At 48.4% G+C, this 26,205-nt stretch overlaps 1 protein-coding gene across 2 annotated transcripts in view; it reads left to right on the top strand.

Annotated features, from left to right (window-relative positions):
- Nucleotides 1-26,205, top strand: part of LOC111071878 (GAS2-like protein pickled eggs) — a 55,104-nt gene that overhangs the window by 18,409 nt on the left and 10,490 nt on the right. For both annotated transcript variants that reach the window (XM_041596160.1, XM_022363417.2), the window contains exon 3: nucleotides 12,976-13,354. In XM_041596160.1, coding sequence (XP_041452094.1) covers nucleotides 13,187-13,354 — 168 coding nt within the window. In that variant the 5' untranslated portion in view covers nucleotides 12,976-13,186. The remainder of the gene's footprint in view (nucleotides 1-12,975; nucleotides 13,355-26,205) is intronic.

Below are 26,205 nucleotides of genomic sequence, written 5' to 3'. Positions count from 1 at the left end.
AGACAGAACCCACGAACTGAGAAGATTTGCCATAGATCGATGCCTCAAGTTCCAATGAACTCTGCTCCATTGTGGATCACCCAACGAACTGCTACAACAGTTCCCCTTTGCAGATGCAACATACATACATACGAGTACATACGAGTACATACGAGTACATACGAGTACATACGAGTACATACGAGTACATACGAGTACATACGAGTACATAAGGGTGCTATAGTTTTCAATGGAATTACTAATCAGACGTGAGCTCGATCGGGCAGATCAGTTATAAAGAGCACATTGTGCGTGGTTAGGCCCAGTTAGGCCGATGATCATGCCAATTGATGATCAAGCTCCTCTAAGTGACAGCAATTGTCAATCTCTTCGAGTCAGATCAATGATCGAGGGCTGTATCTGAGGGATCCACGATTAAGGCGAACTTATTCTGCGATCACAGATATATATAGCTTTAAGCGATTTACAATCTGATGGATATCATTAATTAAGCCATTGATCTTTAAACGGATGTTGTGTGTCAATATTCCAATGACGAACAATCTCCAATTGGATCTTCTCGTAATTATCCCCCCCCCCATTGGTAATTGCTCCCCTCTCAATGGACACAAGTTCATGTCGCGTCGCTCGGAGTGCTGTCGGAGTGTTGTCCGAGTGTGTGTCAAAGTTGAGATGATAATGCGATCATCTTGTATAATGATCGTGCAATGGACTCGATTTCGGTCCGCGCCGAAGACCTCATCAAAACCTAATTGATTGTTTTCCCTCCTTCTAACCTTCTGCCCATCTACTCTTCTGCTCACCTGCTGTGTTTTTCATGTTTTCATTTCTTGGTGTGGTTGGTGTGGTTGGTGTGGTTGGAGGGGGGAAGGTCTCTCTTTTGACATTTTTGTAGGTCCACTTTAAATTTAAATTTCGAAATCGAAATTGAAACTGAAACTGAAACTGGCCCAAGATCTCTGTGTTTTTTGGTGTCTGTCTGGGTATCCGTTGTGCTGTTTTCATGTTCGGTCGCTCATTGGTCTGGGCCATTTGACAAGCTCTTCGGCATTCACATTCACACTGTCGCTCGCTGTTTGATTGCTGGATCATTATCAAGTATGGCTACGGGGGTTAATGATGATGATCATCATCATCATCATCATCAGATCGATTTTGGTGTCGCAGCCCAGGCCAGCACGCACTCTGATCAATTTTAATTGCTCCAACTCTCCCAACGGTCGAGTACTCCTCCTTGAGGGCTTGAGTCGTTAATTAATTTAAAACGTTTCACACAAAATCGAAAGTAAATTCATTTTCAATTTCGTCGTTTGCACAATTATTGAAGTGCGCACCATGCGCATGCGCAGCACTCTGTATCTGTGTATCTGTGTGTAAATGTATCTCTATCTGCTTCGCTTCACTATCTGTGTCCGCCTCGTCTCCCCTCTGACCCTGGCCAATCGATTTGTCACTGGAAAGCCCAGAAGATCTCTCTCAAAGATCGCCGATAGCCGATCGCTGTTTGTGTTTGTGTTTGTGGCTGGCTGCTTGCTCTGACTAAAAAAAGACAAACACTAATTAATTGTTCTAAATATGAGACAGAAATATCTAGCAGAGGCCGCCTCAGAGGAGGTCGAGGAAGGGACAGAGACGGAGACGGAGACGCAGACGGAGACAGATATAGATATAGAGACTGCAGCCAGAGATGAAAGACCTCTAATATTTGTTTGCGTTGTCTCGGTTTGCTTTGGAGCAGCAAGGTTAGCCATAAATAGCCCTGGGCATGAGACTCCAAAATAGCCCAGGCGGAGCCGAGGCGCGGCTCAGCAGCTACTCCCAGTTGAGAACTCAGGGCAGAGAACACACTCTTTGGGGAAACTTGCTGTAAAGGGCTGCCTGCCCACTGTAAGGGGCAGCTTCACATATGGGAGAATATACATACATATATAGTAAAAGTTAATGAAAATATATTTCATAGGTGCTTCTGGGAGAGGTTATCCCTCATGGGTCGCTCTCCGATATTTCGGGTGGGAACTGTTCGGATCTTTGGGCAGAACATTATTGGTGGGGCATGTTTAAAGGAGAGTGGCACCAGCGCATAGACGAGTCTTTGAGCCTGAAGATGCATGTGTTTCGACGGGTAATGATGATCAATGGAACTAATAAACAACAACAAACAGTCAGTCGACAACAAAACGCCCAACACTCATGCCGGAAATTGTAGAACGTGTTTATGCCACAATTTCAAGTTGTTAAGCCACGCACAGACGACAGACAATGCGTCAGACGAATACGACAACGAAAACGACTACGACTACGGCGGCAATGACAACGACAACGACAACAAAGCTGCGCGACATGCGTGCCAAAGCAGATGTACAGATGCACAGATACACAGATACACAAATCCATGGCTGCAACGGAATGCATATACATATATACATACATATATCCCAGAGAATGCGAATGAGCAGGAGAAGGAGAAGGAGAAGAATAGAGGAACAACCGTTGCAGCACCCTGAGAAGATCTCTAGTCAAGGGTTTCCTTCATACCTTCACACCTCTGCCTCTTTCTCTGTCTCTGCCTCTGCCACTCTCTCTCTCTCCCCCCCCATCCCCTCCTTTTGCACTCAGGTGCGATTGCTAGAAAGCGAAACTATCTCACAGATACTACTCTCATGTATGTGCGACTTGCCACTACCACTACCACTGCCACGCTCACGCATCCCACTTCAAGGGGAGTGAAGTGCTACGAACTGAACTCGATTCGAGTTCTTCATTCATAAATTCTTCATTCAGATTTGGTACGTTCGGATCGGATCGGATGGGATGGGATGGGAGATCGCTTCATCTGCAGATCACGTGCCTGCTATCAAACACATCGCATGAGCACTGTACGGTCAGTGGAGAGTGTGGAGCGGGGAGTGGGGAGTGGGGATTGGGGAGTACCCTCGTACTCGTACTCATACTCGTATGTAGTTGGTAGTTGATTGAACCGATTCGTAATAACGTGGCCAGACTCACGATCGAATTGAGTTGTTTATGGAGGTGGCACGCTGACATCAACGCCTCAAACTCCACCGCCCAGGCCCAGCCCTCAGGCCCCTGTTCTCGCCTCTCGCCTCTCGCCTCCCTAAGACCAATGCAAAGTCCAAGTCCAACTCGATGTCCGTGTCGAAGTTTGGTTTGTTTTCCTGGTCGTTCGCTGCATAAATTGGAGTGATCCATTGCCGTGCGTGCTGCATATCAATTATTACTTGCTTACGAGTGTATTCCCCCCAAAGAAGTTCTCTGGGGCCTACCTACAGTGCGTCTCGCCACTGTAGGACATGCAGGTTTGGCATTTGGTACCGCTTAAAGGGCCAGGCAAGCTATCTCTGACAAATATGTAGACTTTATTTATACCTATACATAATTAGCCTACAGCTCCCAGAGAACTCGCATCCCCTAAGATGTGCTCCAGTTGAGGTCCATACCCTGTTCACCGTGGCCTGGTTCGGTTCCTCGGCGGACGCATTGTGCGTTTTGGCCATTTGGCACTGACCCCGTTACACTGTTGCTCATATGCTCAGATGCTCGGATCGGATCGGCTCAGATGGCTGGCAGCAATCAGGCCGTAAATGGTTAATTAACAACAACGCATAACTCTCACCTGGCCAAAGCAGCAACCATAGGAATGGGAATGGGAATGAAAATGGAAATGGAGGTGGAGACAAAGACAGAGACAGAGACAAGAGGCTTTATGGACATTCTCCAATTATGTGCAGGGGTCCAGATCCAGTTCAAGTTCCCCTTCTAGTTCTAGTTCTACATAGTACTAGTTTTAATTGTCGGTGGTCTGGTCTGGGGATTTGCTTTTGCTGTTTCTGTTGCTGTTGCTCTTGCTATTGCTCTTGGCCTCGGTTTCCATTTCAATCTAGATGACTTTTGTTCTTGGGTTCTGTTTGTTCTCTGGCATTGTCACTGGAGATGAAGATGTTGGCAATTGTGTCACACCTCTTGGCCACCATAGGAGTGTCTCTTGTCTTCTCTTGTCGTGTCTTGTCTCCGGTCGCATGGCCAATGTCAATTGTCATTAGATATTCGTCTGCTCCGTCCTCAGGGCGGACAGCTCCCACCACCCCAATGGCATTGGTCACGCTCTGTCAATCCAGCGGCTGATGGGAGCCCAGAACTGGGCTGTAACCCTAACCTCATTACTGGGACCTTATTCTAAATAAACTCAAGATGTAATGCCCGTTAGCGCTGGCGGAAGATGTAGATTTAAATTACAGATGGACATATTTCGAATATATTAAATTGATTCCAAATTAAACAGAAAGTCATAATCAAAAACATATTTACGTATGTATGTATGTACATGTGTTCGCTTCCAGGAATTTAGATACTACATACATATGCATCCCATATTCCTTAGTCGTATTGGAGGGTTCGATTGATTCCCACTTCCCGAGAACTTTCCAAACCAAAAAGGCTCATCTCAAAATGGAATAATTTATGAGTTTATAAGGCATAGATATGTTCATACATACATATGTATGTTGTACATACATAAATCTTGTGGTTTGCATATAGAAATTACCGAACGAATCGGACAGCATTTCTGCATAAATACTGAAAAATTACCTTTTTGCGGATTCTTTGAAAAGGTCTCTCGGCATCACCTCCACAGTCTTACCCCCCTCTACCTTTACCTCTACCTCTACCCATCGCCCTTTGGAGATGGCGACGGCATTAAGCCTGATTAGGCAGCACTTCACCCAAAGCCAATGCCAAAGCCCAAGTCGGGTCGGACCGGACCGGATCGGATCGGACCCGTCCAGAAAGAAAGCAACAGCAACAATAACGAGAGAGAGAAAAAACGTTAAGTGACGGCGAGGCGACCAAAGAAAACAAAAGTAAACCCGACACAAGTTCAAGGTCAAGAGCAGAGCAGAGCAGAGCAAAAGCTGCGCTTCACACACACACACTCACGCGTGCCCAGGCAAACGAAAGGTGAACGCAAGCGATGGAGAGGAGAGAGCAAGTGAGCGGGTCAGTGGCTGCCTGGCTGCCTGGCTGCCTGGCTTGAGATGTGCAGCTGCGTGAGGAGAGAAGTTCGCAGTCAGCAGAGGCAGCAGCAGCAGCACCGCCACCATAACGACAAGAAATGAAGGTTAGTTTCGTGGGTCGATGCCTTTGATACCCTTTCAGTTTCTTCATTTTTGCATGCACAGAGGATAAGAAGGGACGCTGCGTTGCGTGTCCAACATCTGATCAGAATCATAAAACCCTCTGCCAGGGTATAAAGACAACAAATGAAATGACTGAGAAAAGCAGCACAGCATCTTGGATGATACGCCGGCAGCAGCGCAGTCGTCGTCGTCGTCGTCATCGTCGTTGCTTTTTTGTGGCCATGGCTAATGAAAGTCAGAAAACGACAGAAGAACAGAAAGACACAAAGCCAGACAGGCGAGGCTTCGAGGCCGAGACGAACATTAGAAGTGGCGAGGTAGAAAAATGCTTGCAGTCGCCGGCTTTGTTCCGTTCCTCTCATGCGGTCTGCTACTGCTTCTCTCCTGGTCGCCTCTGCTCTCAGCTTCCTGCAGTCTGTTGCTTTACACTCCTACACTCTGCAGCCACTGAACCACTCTCTACCGCTCTCCTTGTATACCCTTCCCGCTGCAAACTTCTAATTCCATTAGTATTACGTCACTAAGAGCGTATGCATATATGTATGTAGGTATGTCTACATACATCTACTAGAATAGTTTTCTAAGGTGGGGGTATTTAAGACTTTGATAGTGCAAAAGCATTTATGGCTGCTGCTCAACGTAATCCCCCCCATTGACTGATGGATATCACCCGATAAGATTTCTAAGCAGTTCAATTTTTGGCTGGCTTCCACTTCCACTACAGTTGGGTTCTCTATCTGACTCTCTTTGGGTAGGTCATTGCAGTGGTCGCTGGTGACAAACCCAAGTCTCCTCCCCCCCTCTCGCTCTCACTCTCACTCACTCACCTCTAAGGCAACCCACACTGCGCGATTCCGACGGCGACTGCGCAAATGACTTTGAGTTCGAGTCTCAGGCTGCAAGCCACGGACTATTTCTATACCCCTGACGAGGGTGTTATGATAGCTTTGCAGACCCTTTGTTGTGATACGCAAAGAATATACATATGTACAGACAGACAGACATATGTATATATGATCTGATCATCCATAATTAGAAACTTGCTTATTTCTGCAGATAATTTAATTTAACAAACTGACGTTTAATGTTTTATTGCCATATGTATTTCAGTGAAAAATAATTAAAATTAGCAGACGGAACTGTAAGGGTATGAAGCGCTTCGATCCGTAAAAATGTTTGCGCTGCCACTGTCGCCGTCGCTGCCGCTGCCGTTTTTGTTGCTTTTGTCATTTAAAGTCTAATCAAAACATTTGAAGTTACTTAAGAAGCCTACGCAGACTTAAGTTGCGTTTCTTGTTTCGAATTCGAATTCTTAACTTGTCGCAGCTTTGTCTTTGTTCGCGTCTGTCTGTCCCACCATTCTCTATCTCTGCCTGCCTGTCTCCGCTGCTGCTGCTGCTGCTGCTGCTGCTGCTGCTGCTGTTGATGCTGCTGCTGCTGCTGCTCTGTCACTGTCTGTTTTTTTTGTTTTTTGCCTGCTGTCTGCTGTTACAGTCGGAGGCTAAATACATTGTAAATTAGGTTTCTGCGACATTTATATGAGCAAAAAAAGGAACGTCTTTAAAATGCCCTCTACTCCACTGATAGTTGGAAAATCATTTGCTACAAATTTGAGAGTGTAATGCCAGGAAAAGATTCGACTTTTAGCCATGGAAAGATCATCGTTATTTGGATCTTAATTCCATGTGTGTACGAGTAAGTGTACAAGCCAGTCGATTCGACGAATATTTCTCAACATTTTGGTTAGAATATTAGAATATATTTAAGCAGGCATACACATATGTATGTATATATTAGTTATAGGTGTATTCATTTGAGAAAAATGTAAGACGTTTATCCCTAAAAGTTAACATACCTCAGCACTTCTTCTATAATCTGATCTTCCTTTGATTATGTATTATGTATGTAACATTTGAACACCTTACATACATATATCATATCTTTTAGGCGATATATGTACATATGTATGTATGTACATATGTATGTATTGTACAAAGACAAGTTATGGTGTTCTTGAGTTGTGTGGAGCTAAGTTTGCTGTTTTTTCTTGTTTTTCTTTTGTTTGTGTTTTTTTTTTTTTTGTTGGTCGTTGGTGTTTTCTTTGCCCTTTCAAATGATACAACAGCTTCGGTAGGCTACCATATGGCGGCCGGGTGATTGGAAGTTTGATCTACTTAGGGCCAGACATGAAAAAGAGCGACTTGTACATACATACATACATACATACATACATACATATGTATGTACATACATATACTACGAGTGCTGTGCATGTATTGGTTTGGGCTAAATTGCGCTGGCTTTCAGCTGCCTGGGTGAGTCAGTTTTGTCTGAACTTTAGTTCTGGCGCCGTGCCAATGGATTGCCGTACTCCCTCTTAGTCAGCCGCAACCCCACTCCCACTCTCCACCAGAGTGGAGCTAGTCCAAGGTCGTCGTCCTCCTACACACGCTTCTCACTCCATCAAAGGCCCAGAGCCAGCAACATCAGCGACATCAGCGCCCATCACCCATTCTTACGAGTAGTAAATGCAAATTATAGACATACATACATGTACACACATAACTATACTTACAGTGAACGCTCGCGGAGACGAACACCCGTCCAAGGAGACATCCATCTGCGAGAGATGCGCCATCCCTTTGTTTGATCCTCAATTGATTCGCACGAAAATCTGTCTGCAGGAGAGACAGACTGCACCGCACCAAGAGAGCTTATCCTGAGCGTTCCACATTCTGTGGATCCACACTAAAGAAAAGTCATTGGACAGGGACGAAAGCTTTTAAAATGAATTTCTCTTTGACTCGACATGAACAATGGGAGATGTGAACTCCATGGAACTGTCCATCCGGACGGATTTTACTGTTACTTAACTTCTCCGATGGCAAACTACAAAATGGCGTTGCCTGTTGTCCTTTTGTGTCGCTCTCTCTATTGATTTTGCTGCGAATGCCGAAATGAGAGACAGAGCTGGGACAGAACTTCGCCAAGTGCATTTACCCTACTCGTAATGCGCCGCCAAGATATGGCGAGGGGTGGGTGGGTGCGGGGGGGCTAGAGTGGGGCATTTATGGTGACGATGACAGTGATGATGCCTGATGACTGACGCCTGACGCCTGATGGTTGATGCTAGGAGATGATGACAATGCCAGAGAGGAGGAGAGGGAGACTCTTTCCATATGGCAATGCATCAAGAGACAAAAGAAGAGGAGATGCAGGTGGAGCATGAGGAGGAGCCATAAAAGGAGGCAAACAATCATGTGTGTGTTTGTCTGTGTCTGTGTGTGTGTGTGTGTGTGTGCATGCAAAAGAGTGACTGGGAGAGGGAGGTGGCGAGGGAACTCCATTCAAGTGCTGTTACCATTGTTGGCTCAATGGCTGAAAATGGATAGATAATAACTTGTGAAAATAGCATTTGCACTTGGACGAGATTTGAAATTGTTGCTCCATTGAATGGGGAGCACTCGCACTCATACTGGCACTCATATGGAGAGCAGAGCTGCATCCCCGGGGGATTTATGCTGTCAAAATCATGGTCCATGGTCCATGGTTCATGGGTGATTTTTGTTGTTTTTGCTGTTGTTGCTGTTGTTGTCTTCGGCACTGAAATGTCTGACAGAGGCGAGTGCATCAAGTTGAGGCCTGGCAATGCTGCGCCATGGAGCGAGTGCTGGACTGAGTGTGGGGTGGGGTGTGGGAATGTTGCTGCTCGAAATGAAATCGTTTCGATTGTCGCTTCAAGTGTCATTGAACGTTTGGGTGGCAAGAAAAGGGAGATACCTACGAGTACGAGCTGGGAAGCGAGGCGGGTGTGAGAGATGTGGAGTGGAGTGGCGTGGAGTGTAGTACCCCTCCCCCCACACTTGAAACCAAATGCGACTTGCATTTCTTTCTCATTGGATCTATCGCGTATGTATATCGATACTCCCCCACCCACCCCCTAGGCACCCGTCCAATGCTTCCATGCATTGTGAAACTTTATCGCATGGCCATGGCCCCCACACCACACTACAACGATCCCCCATCCCAGCCCCAACTCTATCGGCTGGCATGGCGTTTGTAATTGTTAATTGAAAAAGTCAACAGCAGCAGCGGGGCAAAGAAAATGGAATTCGTTGCTTTTATAACATATTTTCCATACGGTCTCTCGATCACTTTTACTGTCATTCAGCAATTCACACATTTCGAGGTGTAAATGAAAATGGAAATCGAAATGGAAATGGAAATGGAGGAAAGCCAGCAACACCGTTGTTCGCCCCCCTCCCCACCCCACGCGAAAACTTTCGCCTAGGGCTAAAGTGGAAGAGTAGAAAAGTAGGAAAGAAAATTAGGATTAAAGAACAATCAACGAAGTTAAGGAGTAAAGAAAGAAGGAATATACATATGTACATGTGTGTATGTAGAACTGAGTAAAAAGGGAAATGGGAATGTAATGAAATAAGTAAACTACAAAAAATGCATTTATTTGCATATAAAACTGTGTTTTAGATGGCTAACCGATTCCTACTTGAAAGGATTTCGTTGTCCCACAGGCACCCATTCCAGAAGCGAAGCATTCCTTTCCCAATTAAAAATCTTAGATTTTATAAATACTTATTTATGTGCATACAAAATGTAAAGCATCCCATGGTGATTATGTTTTTAATGTAAGAAACAGAATTAAAAGGATCATCACAGAGCATCATCAGGAGCTGCAGCTGCAACAGCAGAAGGACTTTCGGCTGGGAAGGCTTCTAGTCGGTTCGCTAAGGGACAATTCCGCACTATGTATAATGATGCCAAAGAGAAAGAGAGAGTCTGCATACAATGTATAATATACATATGTATGTAGCATGTAGCATGTATGGGGGGTACATTACAGTGGGAGTGACGCTGCAGTGGTCTCAGCTTCAAATGAGCAAATCGGCAATTGCCGAAAAAACATTTTGAGGCGAATGCAAATGCAATTACCGGGGGAGCTCTAGCAGAGGAGCTGGAATGGTAATGGGAAGGGGAATGGGAATGGTAATGGGAAGGGGAATGGGAATGGGAAGGGGAATGGGACGGGCCTTATAAGCGAAATGATGTCGACGCATCCTATGCTATTTATACGAATCTGTTTGCTTGGCGTTTTTGGATTTTTTAATTAAATTCACTTTCAAAAATACCGCTAATCAGTCGAACAAAAGGCCGACCCGGCGAACATTTGCATATTTGTTTGTCTCGAATGAAAATGGCAACAAAATAAAGAAATATCCCAGCAGCAGCAACAACAACAACAAAATCACATAAAGTTGCGATGTCTTTGCTGTCATTCTCTCCCTCCCCCTCAGCAGGGGGCGTGGCTGTGAATAGATTGAATAGATTGATCGATCTAGGCAAACAAATACGAATGTATGTACATATACATATGTATGTTGCATGTATGTGTGTGTGTTTGCATATGGTATGAATATTTTGCAAGTCGATGTAAAAGTGAAATTCCAGCAGCGCCATCCGCGAGATGAGATGCGGATTTGTCAGACCCCCTCAGGGGGGGCTACAATTTCCAATCAGCTGACTCCATTCCGCCGCTGACGACCATTCATCGATTGCCCATCATCATCATCAATGGCACCAAATTAGCCAATATAGCCATGGATTTTGTTGTGTGGTCGACTCCACGGATCCATCCGTGGATCGCCGATCGCCGATCGCGGATTTCGGAACGCGAATCTCAGGTGGGAGAGTTGGGAGAGCTCATTTCGAGCACATGTACATAGATATGTACATATGTAAACGGTGCGCCTTAATTAAGACCAACCTCATCGGCGAATGAGTGTTACGCAAGTGGCTAATGTTGTTACAGCCAAAGCGAAGCAATGCGAGACCCAAAAGAAAAAATTCGAATGCTCTTCCCATTCCCATTCCCTTGCAGCTCTTTTTCGGGACTGTAATACGTAGTCCAGATCAATCTGCACAGATCTCTCGCCCCATTCCGTGGGAGTCTGTCATATGTTCTTCTCTTTAGAAGTTCCATCCGTCAGGAACCAGAAGCATCTACGAATATTCCTATTAGATCTACTGATTCTGATTATTAGATCTACTAGAAACTTTATTCCTTTGCTCCTTCCACAGTGTAGATTAAATTATTCCTTGCTTGAGCCAATTAGGGTCCAATGTTCGGACTTCAATTCCCTCTACCATATAATATCCACCACTAATTCCCTTCCTCTTCTTAAATCACTGATACTAAAATACCTTTCCCGTAATTAGTACTATTTCTTGGCTATCTTTGCATCTTTAGCTCTTTGAGTTGTGTTTAGCTCTAATTTTCCTCGAATTTTAGTGTAACACCTGTCTTTCCTGCATGCTCGCGATCAGTTCGGTCGCGCGTCATGCGGCAGCGCCCCTCGGTCGGTTGGGCGGGAGGCTTCGGTTTGGTGTCGCATGGGCCACTTCATGGTGCAGTCATTGCATATCAACGTCCAGACATTCCTCCAAAAAAATCGGATAGCATCGACTGATAATTCCAATTCCAACGCAACACCAATGCCTTTTTATTGGATTTGGCTAGGGCCGTTCGCCTATGGGAAATTTACACAGCGCATCGACGTTATCCAAGCGATTCGATGCCGGAATGTGCCAGAATCAGCTGCTAATGAGACTCGTATGTTTGGTTTCCTTGGAGCAGCTTTTGCTGGTGGTATTGGGGCTTACAATTTACATACTCGTTTGCCTCCCATTTACTATTAATCTATAGTATATTCCTTGCAAAATATTCCCCAATTTCTCAGCCAGCTCTTTCGTCATTTCATTTCTGTTTACTATCTGTTCCATTCCCTCAAAAGTAGTCCCATATGTCTCATAGACCTTCTCTTTAATTATCGAACCTGTTCGCTCCATCTTCCGCAAGGCCTGTCTCTCTCCTTCCAGTCCTTCTCCATCGACCTGGCTGAGGTTAATCCCTTCGATAAACGCCTAGATAGGCCATGCGTTTTACGACTATTCCGCCAAGGGCCGTGCCGTGGCCTTGTGGGCCCCAGTCCCTTCCCTACCTTTAGAGATGGATCCAACGCTTCGTCGATGGATTCCCATAATGGGGATGGCAATTGGGAGACAGGCGACATTAATCTCGTCGAGCTGTTCCCAAGTGAAGTTCACAGTTCAATTGCGTTTACCGCTAATTAGTGGCCGGAATTGGAATTGAAATTGGAAGTGGGACTGCAGTTGGGGCACGCCGCACTGAGCGCTGGGGTGTGAGCCATTAACCTGGCGCCCAATGGCTGGCCACCTTTTAGCCATGTCTTGAGGTTTCTGCCGTGTCTGCGAATGGGAATGGACTGGGGAATGGGGCATGGGGCATTGTGCATGGGTCTCTCGCTGCTGGATTTGTTGGGGTTTTTTCAAGTAACCGACGACTGCCGCGAGTCACTTTTATGTTTTATTTATTGATTTTATTTGTATAACTTTTGCAGTTGTTGCTGCCGCTGTTGCTGTCGCTGCCGCTGTCGCTGTTGCTGGCGGCAACGTTATTGTTGCTGCGGTTTTGCGTCCCATAATTATGTCAGCTGCAGTGGCACAATCATAAATTTTCGCTCTTTTTCCGCTGTTTTTCAGTGCTGGGATGGGGCAGGGCGGGGGGCTATAACAGTGTAGTATATTATGGTACTACGGTTGAAATGTCTGCAAAATATTTGAAATTTATGATCTACTTGATGCCAAACCGATTTCATATCGTACATATATACATATGTACATATACATGAATCATGTTAGGGATTGGGGGGGATCGACATTGCCAGGTTACACCCAAAGGAACACACTCTAATGCCAGTCTCCTATCTACATCTCTTTGCAGAAGCCGAAATAACCGAACTATCCGAACCGAATCGAGCCGCGATGCTGTGGCATCCACTGAATAGCGAGAATCCTACGTAACACTGCTGCATCCGAAGCCGAAGCGAAAGCCAAACCGCAACAGAAGTTTCCATTTCATCGAGCGAGGGATTACTGCCGCAGGAAGAGGAGACCATAGCCCGACCCCACACACCGCCCACACACCGCACACCATGGCCATGTTGGAGGCACGGCCGTACAGGCCCTTCAAGTCCAGCGAGGAGTATCTGGAGGCCATGAAGGAGGATCTCGCCGAGTGGCTGAGCACTCTGTATCCCGAGCTGAGCATCAATGCCGAGAACTTTATGGATCGGCTCGACACGGGCGTGGCCCTCTGCAAGGTAAGTCGCCAGTCATCCGAGTGGGCGGGTGAGTGCATAGGGGGGAGGCATAGTGGTTAGGCCGTAAAAAAAAAAACTCACACTTTTCAAAGTGTTAAAAGCCCAACGGATTTCCATTTCATCTTTTATGCTTCCATCACTAAAAAGCTTCTTCTTCGCCTCCCCACTCCTCTCCACTCCAGGCGGCGGGAAACGGGGTCACTGGGGGTTCATTGAGCCTGAAGTTGCTCTGCTTTGCTCTGTCTTTGCATTTGCTTCTGCCTTTCCTTGTTGGGGCATCCTTGCGAATGGAAATGAGCCACTGAATGGGCTCTGTGGCACTGGGGGTGACACAGGTGGCATTCAGTTGAGCACAAATGCGAAATAATGTCTAAAGGAACAGGCAGGCGGACAAATGGTCGTGGGAAAAGTCTAATAAATGCAAAGGAAAAACGCGGCAAGGGCCGCGGCTCTACGCTTATACCCGATACTCAGCCACTATAAATGAATGTAATCTTGTGATCTACGTAACCTATACAATATGCATATTTTATACGTAATTATACGGAAGCGCCGAGTGTTAATTCTAGCACTTCGTTTATCCACTTTCCATCTAATGATCCATTTGATTACAATTTTAGAATATTTTATCTGCTTCCATTTTTCCGCTGCTCCACCGCTCCGTTACTGCTGGGTCTTTGCGTATCGGATACGTAGTAGTATTAACAGAACAGATTCAATAATCAGGGCGTGGCAGGAATAGGGGAAGAAGGAAAGTCCATAAATAGAGCATATAATATTCTCGGAGAAGGTTCTCGGAGAAGACAGTTTCCAAATCTATTTTTGGGGCAATCTTCCGGCATCGGACACCATAGCCGTACAGTCCCTTCTCAATCCGCTGATGCCCAGTACCAGATTGGGATCTGGGATAAGTGACGGTCAGGCCATCGGCTCTCTACATGAAGGGAGAGGATCGCTCGCATCAAGTATGGGAACCCGAGCCGCGGAGAGTCCCTGAACTTGGTCTGTGCCCAGGAGGAGAATCTTCCGGACTGCTTCGAAGCGCAAAACTAAAATAAATGAAGCCGTTGAATTAGCATTGAATCGATGTCGTGGTCCTGTGAGCCACCATTGAATCATTCGAGGCATTCCCAGATGATCGGCATCGCCATCTCGGGCGTGTTCGGTTGTCTCGCTTCGGTCTTGGTTTTGGTTTTTGGTTTTGGCTTCGTCTGTCTTTGGTTTGCTTTGGCTCTTTCTCGGTGTGGTTTGGCTTGGTTTGGTTTGGTTTGGTTTGGTTGGGTGGCACATGCCATAAACACAACCCCTGCACTGCACTGCACTGCATTGCTTTGCCGTGCCCCCTGTGATTGCGGCGCTGAGTGGCGCCAGTAGCACCCGACATCGTCACGCTGGAGGCCAATAGCAAGACCTCAACCCGTAGACAATTTGTCTTTGCTTGTTGTTGTCGATGTTGCAGTTGCAGTTGTTGTTGCTCTTTTTGCAGCAGTTGTTGTCAGACAGACGTTGTGGATTTGTATCGGCAACGAGATCGCAGAAGCAGCCGCAGCCGCAGCAGCAGCAGCCTCATCGTGTGGTTGCCCTCTTTGGGGTCTCCTGCTGGGAGGCAGCATTGTTGTGGCAGATGCCGCCTCGATGGTTTCTGGTTTTTTTTCCCTATATTTTTCGGAGTGTGCTTCGTCTGGGTCCACCCCACCGTTCGCTCCTCACAAGTAAAAACGTGTAAGCGCTGGCACGAGGTGGCACTGCATCGCTGTCTGTGGCCGGCCGAGGAGGAGCCATGGCAGAACATTGCAGATTGCCAGAATGGCCATCAATTAGTGTTCGCCGGTGTCGTCGTCGTGGAGTTCCGTTCCTGTTGCCACTCTGTGCCCGTGTCGCGCTCCGTATGCTCTTCCCCAAAGCCCACAAACAATTATTTGGCTTCCTCCGGACAATCGATGAGGGATCAGTGAAGGCTTCCCTTTACTATGCCATTTTTCTCGGAGTATGCTCGCTCGTTCCTTCGACCAGGACTCTTTTGTAGGACGTCTAGTGGCCTGTACCGAAGCTCTCCGCTACGAGCGCTATTACCGGCAACGTCTTGCCTCTGCTCCGCCCCGGACGATTGCTCGATGTGGTGATGGATGTGCGTGCAGCATAATCATAAAGTTGCTTTGATCTTCTGTCTGTGCTGTCTTGAAATAAATGAAATGACTCAGACACGGGCATAAATTTTGCATAAGCACGGGCAGCGGGCAGCGGGCAGCGAGCAGCGGGACAGATCGGAACGGATCGGGACGGATCGGGACGGATCGGGAACTGTTCGGTGGAGCTGGGGCTGCCGGAAATGTCACAGGCATAAATATAATTTTTGATAATTGTGTGTGTCGCGAAGCGTTAATGGAACTTTAATTGAAACTCAACGACAGAACCGCGAGCCGAGAACCCAGCTGCAGGAAGGAACTGAACTGAACTGAACTGCAGAAGAGCTGCACAAAGGGTGGTGGGGTGGGGTGGAGTCGTGCAAAAAGCAAATCTCCTTGAACGGTCCGCTATTCGGATACAGCGATTTGATGTTGCTGTTGCTGTTGATGTCTTCATCGTCTGGACAAGACTCGTAATTTGGGCTTGATGGCCACATCAGCAGCACCATCTCCACCGTCTAGCACTCCACTTGACTCCGACTGCACTGAGAGAAAAGTGGAGCAAGTGAAGCGATTCATAAGTGCACGCAAACGGAGGGCAATTAAATAGAATTAACTTGGATTTAAGCATAGAGATATTAAAATTTAAATTTGAGGGCCTTTTTCTCTCGGTGTACGCGCCCGGAGGCCAATTAGCCAAAGGAGATCGTTAGTCGTCTCCGGCGACTGGCGGTCATTAGCGAATTGTCTTAACGATCTGTACAGCCAATTGCCTGCCAATTTATCTAGTTAATTATACGAATTTTCTATAGTTAGAATAGCCGTCTCCTTCCATTCCATTCCATTCCATTCCATTCCATTCCATTCCAACTAAATATGAATATGAATATGTATATGTATATAAATATGCATTTGACAGTCTATCAGCAGTCTCTGTACATTTCTGCGTATCCGCCACCCCAAGATGATTGCCCAACTTTGTTTTTTTTTCCGTGTGTGTGTGTGTGTGTGTGTGTGTGTGTGTGTGTGTGTTTGTGTGTGTGTTCGCTTGATTTTTTTTCTTTTTCTCTTCTGTGTTTTGTTTGGCTTTCGTTGTCGGCGACTAATTGAATTTGATAAAAACGCCAGCGAATGCTTTTAATTGACCAAACACTCACTCACACACTCGCCAATTATCCGTTGATAACCGAACGGGGGCAGATAATGCGTTTCCCCAGTTCCAGTTCCAGTCGCAGTTACAGTTCCAGCTATCCGCTTCGATTAAATAACGCTTATGGCGTTGGAGTGGAGTGCGCCCCACTCCATTTCCACTTCCGCAACACTCGAATGTCGAATGCCGAAACTCACTCCGTCTCCGTGTCCGTGTCCGCGCACACAGCACACAATGGTCCACAATGGCAATGCGAGTGCTCTCTCTCTCTCTGTCTCTCTCTAATCAAGCGATGGATGGGCATGGGCCCAATTGAAAGCCGTTGCCCAAAGGCAGCCTGGCTTGGTCTGGCCTGGCCTGCTTCGCTTGCAATGCGTTCCAGGTGGAACTCCGGCTAGAAATGTGTACATGGATCCCTTATTTATTCGCTGATAGTCCGAAAAATGACGCTTCAAATTGCTGTGCACAAAATACAAAAGTACAGACAAATAGAACATTTTGCAACACTTGAAAGTGGTTCACTGACTCACCAGCTCACTCACGGGTTCAAAAAGCTCACATCACAGACGCCGCGAGGAGCGTACCAGTTCCGAAAATATTTGCCAGCTTGCAGCTTAAAAAACGCAATTGCAAGAGACGCAACTCTCTGCAACTCCAGAGATACTACAGAGTCGCAATTAAGTAAAGCCGATTCTCTGCATAAAAGAACAGACGATCTTCTGTTCGACGTTGGGAAACCAAAGAAGAAGCCAGGCAAACGGAGGTTGCTGGAAAACACTAGAGTTCACACGCAAAATATAAGCGAAACTTCGAGATGAACTCCAGAGGTGATTGGCAGCGCCCCAGGCACAGCCCGAAGGCTCGCGAGGAGCAGCGCAACGGGAGGGTCGGCACGGGACACGGAAGAGCCAGGGAGGTGAACCAGAAATATGGCCAAAAGCGTTGCCAAGAGGAGATGACGCTTCAAAGTCCCGGGGCCAGGAGGAAGCCCAATTGGTCCCCCCGTATCGGCACCCAACAACGTGAGGGGCAGCGTCGCCAAGAGAATTTGCAACGCAGGTCAACGCACAAGCTCCTGCAAGGGGTTAATGGCGATGTGAACATCGGCACTCGCACTCGGTGCCGCTCTCGTTCTCGTTCCCGCTCTCGTTTCCGTTCACGTGGAAGAGTTGAGCATAATCCGTTTAGGAGCACTGCGAGGGACCAGCAGCAGGCAAAGGTACGCAGCCAGGAGCCGCAACTCAGGCGCAGATTATTCGAAGAAGAAGGGGCCCACGAGCCGGTCGCAAGGCGTTCACTGGTTGATTCCCGTGAGCTCGAAAGGCGATCGATGAGCGAGCGTGGCAAAGACAACCGACGTCCAAGGCTCATGAGCGCCATTGGCACGTGCAGCCGTGTCCGTGGTGGCAGCAAGAAACGGGTGGGGGATGCCAACAGCAGCCCTGAACGTTCCACGGCGGGTAGACCGCACCGCAGGAGCCGCAGTCGTGTCCGCAGTGCCACCAAAGAACGATTACGAGACGCCGACAGCAATGTGTGGCGCTTCAAAGTCTCTGAGCTCAACCTACGCACCCAGGGCCTAGAGGTCGGCTCGCCCATTTCCATCTCCAGCAGCTCGCAGCGCAGCAACTCGGGGGCCAGCAGCCCAGCGAAGGCTGCCTCCAACTGTGTCCCGGCCGCGGAGGCGAGCCCCCACCTTTCCAGTTGCGGCAGCCTGGCTCGCAGCAGCCGCAAACGAGTCCGTGGTGGGACCATGCCACGCGATCTGGCCGCAGACAGCTCTTCCTCCAGCAGCGGCAGCCCGAACTCGTCCGTCGAACGCGCGACGAAGCGTCCACGGCACAGGAGCCCCGAGGCTGTGCGCCCAGCACAGCAGACGGACCAGAGCGAGGAGCTGGAGATCTACCGCAGGCGTTGCGGCATCGCCATCAAGCGCATCAGCAGCTCTGCTCACAGGCCGCTGCCCATGCCGCTGAGGGGCATTAGGGAGACGCCCTTCAGCGGCCACTTGCGCGGAATGCTGGAGCAGCGCGGCGTCTTCGAGTCGACCATCGTGCAGTCGCAGACCTGGCCCGTGGTCTTCGAGGGCAGCAGCCTGGTGGGAGTGACCCATAGACGGTGCGGCAACGGCAAGAGCCTGGCGTACGTGCTGGCCGGCATCCACCACGTCCTGGGCCGGCGGCCGCTGCCCCTCAACGGGGGGCCCATCGCCCTGATCGTCGTGCCCGGCCGCGAAGTGGCCCTGAAAATAGCGAAGACGGTGAGTGCGTACGCCGCGCCCCCAGAGATTCGCGCCCTCTGCTTGGTCGGGAGCGAGGAGGGAAAGCCGCAGAACTACGACGATCAGGCCGGCTTCGCGCTGATGGTGAGCACCCCCAGCGATCTGATGCGCAGCCTGGAGGACCCGGACCCCCGCCTCAAGCTGAGCCTGCGCCAGTGCACCTACCTTGTGGTGGACGGCGCCGACCGCATGCTGGCCTCGGGATTCGGGGAGCAGCTATGCCGCATCCTCGGCCAGGCACACGACGACGTGCAGCTGCTTGTGTGGACGGTCGACTGGTCGCCAGCCCTCAAGCTCTTCATCCGACGCACGATGCGCGACTACGTGAAGATTGTGTTCGGGCGACCGGAGGCGGAGGAGAGAGTCGTGGTCCCCGCACGCCACCGCGTGGAGATAGTCCGGCAGGAGGAGAAGGAGGACATGCTGTTCGGCCTTCTGGATCGTCTGAGCAAGGCCGAAGGCAACATCCTCATCCACACCAAAAGCCAGAGCGACGTCACCCATCTGGTCGCCTGCATCGGCCGCTGCATGCCCTGTCTGGGCCTGCACGCCGGCAAGAGCCAGCTGGAGCGGGCGCAGGTCTTCCGCGACCTCCGCACCAAGACGTCCACCATCCTCGTGGTCACCCACGTGAGGTGGCGCGGATTCGAGCTGCCGGACTTCAAGTATGTCATCAACTACGACTTCCCCGTGTCCATGGGCCAGTTCACTCATCTCCTGAGTCGCGCCGGCACCACCGGGGAGACCATCTCGTACATCACGCGGGACGACGGCCGCCAGGCCGGCCGCCTGGTCGACTTTATGCGCGCGGTGGGGGAGGAGATCGACCCCCGCCTCCTAGACCTGGCGAAGGACTACACGGCCCGTCATAATCCGCATACCAGTCGTCGCATCGACTATGCTGATTAACCGACCGATCGATGCCACGCCACTGAATAAAGACCTTCGTCGGATGCCATGCCATCCATGACCAATAATTCGGCTATCCCGAGGGAAATCGGCTGCAGGGCACAGCAGGGAATTAGTTACAGGCTAAGAAAAGCTACAGGCTCCGAGCCACATAAAGTAGGACTAGGAGTAGGAGTAGGAATAGCCACCGAGGGATTGCAGAAGTCTGAAGCCAAGGAAACTGACAGTCGCTGAAGGATTCCTTTGGCTATTGGCTGGGGCTCTGCCGAATGACGATCTTTGCCTGCTGTCTGATACACATAATGTACATATTATACATATGGGTCACGTCACTCCTGGCTCCATTGATTGCTGAAGTTATTCGGCTGTTGTGCCAAAAGCAAATGCAAATGAATCAAAATTCATTAGTGCTGAATTTATTGTGTGATCGAATATCTCCCTCGGTTCCCCATCGGGTGGGTTGATTGCGCTGCAAAGGGGGGTGTAGTGTACAATGTACAATGTACATGTGTATATCGCTGCCCAAATGCTGTCCGAGTGGCCAGTGGCCAGTGGCCAACACAGGTGGCTGACAGCACAGGGGCTACAGCTGAGCCGTCGCGTCTCGTCGGGCCGTGAGGTGGGGGTGGTACAGGGACTGGCTCTGGCTCTGGATCTGTGGCTGTGGCTGGAGGTGAGGCCAGGCCGTGTCTAATCCGATTTTGACTTTATTAACGCTGCAATTTGTACCGACCAGTCTGGCAGTCTGGACGGGAACTGCAGTCAGAGACAGAGCCAGAGCCAGCGCCAGCGCCAGAGACAAAATGCAAAAACTCCTAGCGATTATTATTTATTGCTGCGAGTGCTGGCCCCAGCAATCCCCCCATCCCCCCGCCACAAATTGTATGCTAATCGCTTGGACCCAAGCGGACCCAGCCAATTGGCAGCTGTCTGAAGTGGACCTCGGCATGGACCTGGACCTGGACCCGAAGCTGAAGCTGAAGCTGGACATGGACATGGACCCGGTGCCATTTGATTGTTTTGCCTTTGTGTGTGTGTGTGTGTGTGTGTGTGTGTGTGTCGTGTCAGTGTGTCTGATTTATGGAGTGTCGCTGACTAATTTGAACTCTTCGGGGGCGTTTGTCCGGGAGTTGGCAAATGCCCATTCTAGGGATGGGAGAGCGTGACCAGAACTCGCCGAAGCACTCACGATCTGTGTGCCATTGGGCGTCGAATCGATCTCTAAATTTAGAATTCTGCCTCTGCCTATAAGCGGAAAAGGTCAGAGGAAAAGCGAGCTCGTGGCAGCCGGGTGGCCGGGGGGCCGGGAGAAGTCTGCGTCATTCAGTCAGCACCAAAAAGGAAATCGATAGAACAATCGTTCGATTCGATTCCATCTACAGAGTGATTCAACGCTGGCTTTGGCTCTGACGCTGGCTCTGGCTCTGACTCTGGCCACACTCCATTTGCTTTCACCGACCAAACACGAGATTGAGAGGCATGTGTGCTCCATGTACTACTCCACAGACCACTACAAGTGCCAGCCGGGTGGGAGGGGAACTGAAACTAGGCTTGGACTTGGACTTCAAAAGGCAAGGCCGCCTCCTCCCGGGTCGCCTGTTCCCACGCAGCCGTGATGCGTGGCTGGCTGGCTGGCTGATGGACTCCGGTGATGCCACCAATTGTCGGCAGTCGGCCGGCGACAGCCAGTGCCAAAACAGTAACGATGGCAACAAAGGCAACAAAGCATTTCGCATCCACAAATATTGCGAATCGAAAAACCAAAAACCAAAAACCAAATATGAAAAGCCGCACAGCAAACAGCAACCCAACAGAAAGCAGAGACACTGCGGCCCGTCCGTGTGGGTTGTCGTGTCAACGTCGTCAATGTGCCAAGTCCAGACCCCAAATCACAAAACTCAAAGCCCCAAAGACAAGCAAAGCAAAGCCAAGTCAAGCCAAGCCAAGATCTTGGAGTCACGTTTGCTTAATAAAATTAATATTTACATATGTTCCGTATTTACACACAACAAATGCCCCCAACCTCAGCCCCAACCACAGCCTCATCGCCAACCCAACGACGACGCAGACTCCAACTTTGCCTCCGTTTTGTTTGGCCAAAAGTGGACAAATAACCAAATACACTCGGCCAGATCCAGACGCGGCATGGCCAGGCAATTTGCACGATCGGAGCGGAGATCCCCAGCAAGCCAGCGCCAGCACGCACCATAATTCGTCCGTGATGATATCTCTCTCTCTCTGTCGTGATCAGATTTCCGTGATCCGTGATCCGTGATCCGTGATCTGTGATCCGTGATCCATTGGAGAAACTTAAAACGAGCGAGGAATGAGGTAAACTGTGTGATTCATTCAATGTCCGATTTGGTAAAGGACTCGCACGGAAGTCTGGGCATCCAGCCAAGGAGAGCCAGAGAGATTGACATTGAGGAAACAAATCTCCACAGTTCCTTCGACAGCTGTTAGACGAATGTCACAGTCGAATGCAGATCGTTCAAGATCAGTTTCCCGAACACAATTATGATCTTAGTTCTGAGATACTTATGCAAGAGCTACTTTAGCTGTGTCTCACTGTGAATCTTGGCTGGAAAGACTCGTAAGTCTATATTGAGAGTCGCCCTAATGTTTATTGTATGTGTGTACAGAAATCGCTAATGGATCTGCTGTCCAAGAACTGAGATCTTAGTATCCAAGCCATAAACTCGACATTTTTTGGCCCGTTTCTCTATTTTTTTGGCTGTCCCAAGCAGGAAACACACCAAATCGGACAAATTGGACAAGCGCGACAAACAGATCTCGACATTTGTAGCTTGTTCTGACTCCGGCTCTGCCTCTGCCTCAGACTCTGAGTCGGTGTCTGTTTCCATTTCGATGTATTTCTGTTTCTATTTCTTCTAGTTTCGGTTTCGGCTTGGGTCTCTTTATCTCTCTCCATCTGTAAATCCATCTGTATCTGTATCTGTATCTCTTGATGTTGTTTGTGGTGCTGGTTCTGGTGCTGTGCCAGTCTCGCTCTCACTTTTGGGGGCAAATACTTACTCGAGCACATGGACATGGACTCTAATTTGGCCAGAGTCTAAATTCAAGTTTATAACTAAATATGCGCCAACTAATAGGTACAACTCATTGTGGGTCGCTCTCGGACTAGGGGTGGTGGGGTCTCTCTCTCTCTCTCTGTCTGTCTCTGTCTCTGGTTCTGTCTCTCTGTCTCCGGCTAACCTCGATTGCGTTTGCCACATTTTTAACAACTTCACCCACATTCAAAATTCGTTTTGGCTTTGGCCCCAGCGACAACAACAACAGCAACAACAACACCAAAACCAGTTCAGTTCGGTTCGGTTCAGCTTTTGGTTTTTGGCATCGAATCTTTTGCCAGCTTTGGCTATAACCAAATAGCCGCCTAACTATAGAAATACTTCTGCTCTGGTTATTATTACAGCCAAACCTTAACGCCTCATTAGCCCTGTGGGGGGTTAAGTGTGCCAAAGGGTGTGACACACTAACAAACCTATGTGGAAGCAGATTTATGTTTACCCATTCAAGTTTTGGGCTGTTTCCTGAGAGCTGCTCATTTCGAATGGTGGAGGGATCCTGCAATTGCAGCTCATCGGAATAATACTCAGAATATTGTGTTCAAAATTGGCCAAGACATCAAGTAACCATAGCTCACCGATTGATGCTGGTCAAGAACATATGTCGGTATATACATACATACATATGTACATTACCCTATTAAGTGGGTAATATTATAATACCCCCGCAAGGTTATATCAAATAATACATCCGTATGGTGGGGAAGCGGGTGGGGCTAATGAGCTTTGGGCCCATGCCATGAGCATTATTACCTTTTGCATTCGTTCGGAACCAAGCGGAAGTTTCCGTTTCTGTTTCTGCTTTTTCCCTGCAATCGTCATCGGTAATCGCATTCTGAGTGATCTCATCGAGAATTATCGATGCTGCTGATCGGATCGGATCGGATCGTATCTCCTCGCCGATGGCCCCATGGTCGCGGCGGTTTCCCACACACCGAAAGAGATGGCATGGCGACGGAGCAAAAAACTTTTGTTCAATCTAGAAATACTCGTAGAGAACAGCAAGAAGCAAACAGCAAACAACAGACAGACTAAACAAAAAAAAACAGAAAGCCTTCTATGGGCATTATGGAAATACCGTTAATCGTCGCCAGGCCAAGATCAAAAGACCTCCGAGCAGGTGAGCGATTGTCGCTCTCAGATCGATGGATCGATCATTGTGGTTGCTGTTGTTGATTCGCCTGTTGCGGCTTTTTCGGCTGTTGTTCGGTTGTGCAGAAATCATTTGCAAGCGAATACATTGATCGATCTATCATTGCCAAAGCCATATACGAGCCATATACATATGTACATATGTATGTACATATGTAAGTGTGTATGCATGTATGATGTGGGTAGAGGAAGTCGTCGTCGTCGCCGCTGAGAACCTTGAACCCCAGAGAGACAACAGACACAAAAGACACAAAAGAAACGTTTGAAATATGATTTTGAATGGGCCGTGGACAGTTGCTGATTTTGATTGAGCTCTGAGCGGAGTGGGGACACGGAGTCGGAGTCGGATTCGGAGTAGGAGTAGGAGTGGGGCGTGGGGCACCAAGTGGCGATGAACTCAGTTGAAACGAACCGAACTTAGATGAGTGCGGAGCAGAGAGCTGCTAAGAGCTGCTTAAAGCGGGAAGCGAAAAGCGGAGTTGCTTTGTGGGACCAATCGATGACGGCAATCATCGACAATGCGAAAACAGTTTGAAATCCGCTTAGCAGACCATCAGCACAATGTCTGTGTGCCTGTGTGTGTGTGTGTTCTATGTAATTGCACAAATCAACTATTGTGCGTTATTTATTTATTTCAATTTGGCCTTTTGTATACCCTTGCAGAGAGTATTAATAATTGTGAGTAGATGAGTGCAAAGCAGAACAGGAAGAACAGATCCATCCCCACAAAGGAGTACATACTAATACTATAACTATAACTACATGTATTGTTGTTGATCAGTGTTGCTCCGTTACATCTCCGTATTACCATCCCACCGCCAATAGACGAGGAAGACAAAACATACAAATACGTGTCCAAATTTGTTAAAAATCAAATGATTAAATATGTGGTATATACATATGTACATACATGTACATATACATATGTACATATGTGTGTATACAGATCTGGAAGGGTATACAAAGTTGCAGCGTCTTTATCGAAAAATTTTTTGTGCAAGTTTTATTTTCGCAATGTCATTTTATTTATTTGTGTTTTTTTCGGCGCGCTTTAATTTTTTTTTATATTTAATTTGCCTTTTGCGGAAGCAAAAAAATAGCTTTGCACTGACTGCGTCGCTGTCGCTGCTGCTGCTGCTGCCTCTGTCGGCGCCTCCACAGCGCCCGTGCTTACCGCTCAGCCGTTACGGTTATAATGCGACAGAGCTTTTTTTTGCAATTGCTTTTAGCAGTCATGTAATGTTATTAACGCCATATTGACACACATTTTGTAGCAGGTCAGGCGGGGCTGGTGGGCTGGCTGGTGGGCGGAGAAAACTGCAAGAGGGGAGGGGTCGGAAATGTAAGCTAATTACGTGACGGCAAAAACGTAACGCATGCAGAGAGCAGAGTACCTGCACCTGCAAGCCTCTCCTCCCTAGCACACACCTCCGCCTCCGCCCTCTCATAGACTTCTTTCCTTGGGCGTCTTCTTCCTCTGCCATCTGCCCACCCATCATACATACATGTATGTACATCATACATCGCATCAACGTCATCAACGTCACGTACACGCGACGTGGGGGGGCGTGGCCAGATTGAGTGGCGGTGGCCCACAGGTCGACCCACTTTCGTCTCTCTCTGGCCCTCGCTCTCGAGCAGCGCGAAAGAAGAAGGAATACTAATAGGAGGAGGCGAGATGCAAACGGATCAGGAGAAGGAAAAGGAGAAGGAGAAGGGGCCGAGAAAGAGCAAGAGCGAGGCTAAAGTCACGTTAATTGCTTCAACACTTGACTCTGAAGATGCGGATGCGGATGCGGATGCGAATGGGCATACGGATGCGTATTGGGGACTGTGTACCGGGGACTGGGATATGGAGAGCTTTAAGTTCTTTGGCATTTATTTGCTGGCAAAATATCGCTCCTCCATCGATACACTACCATTATCGCCCATAAAAATCCACTGGCACGTGCCGCACTGTTGATGCAAGAAAGTTTTGATGTCATAATACCAATTTGCACCGCCCCATCCCTCTTCCATCCACTTGCACTCTCCATCTCCATCCTCCCTGCAGCATCAGTCGAATTTCGAAAGTGAAAAGGTGACGCTGCCGCTGCTGTGGGGGGATTATCAAATATGCATTTGCGTCCGTCCGTGCGTCTGTC

The sequence above is a fragment of the Drosophila obscura genome, unplaced genomic scaffold (genome assembly GCF_018151105.1).
Source record: "Drosophila obscura isolate BZ-5 IFL unplaced genomic scaffold, ASM1815110v1 contig_96, whole genome shotgun sequence".
In the NCBI taxonomy this organism is placed as follows: domain Eukaryota; kingdom Metazoa; phylum Arthropoda; class Insecta; order Diptera; family Drosophilidae; genus Drosophila; species Drosophila obscura.
This window is presented reverse-complemented; position numbering and strand designations above follow the sequence as displayed.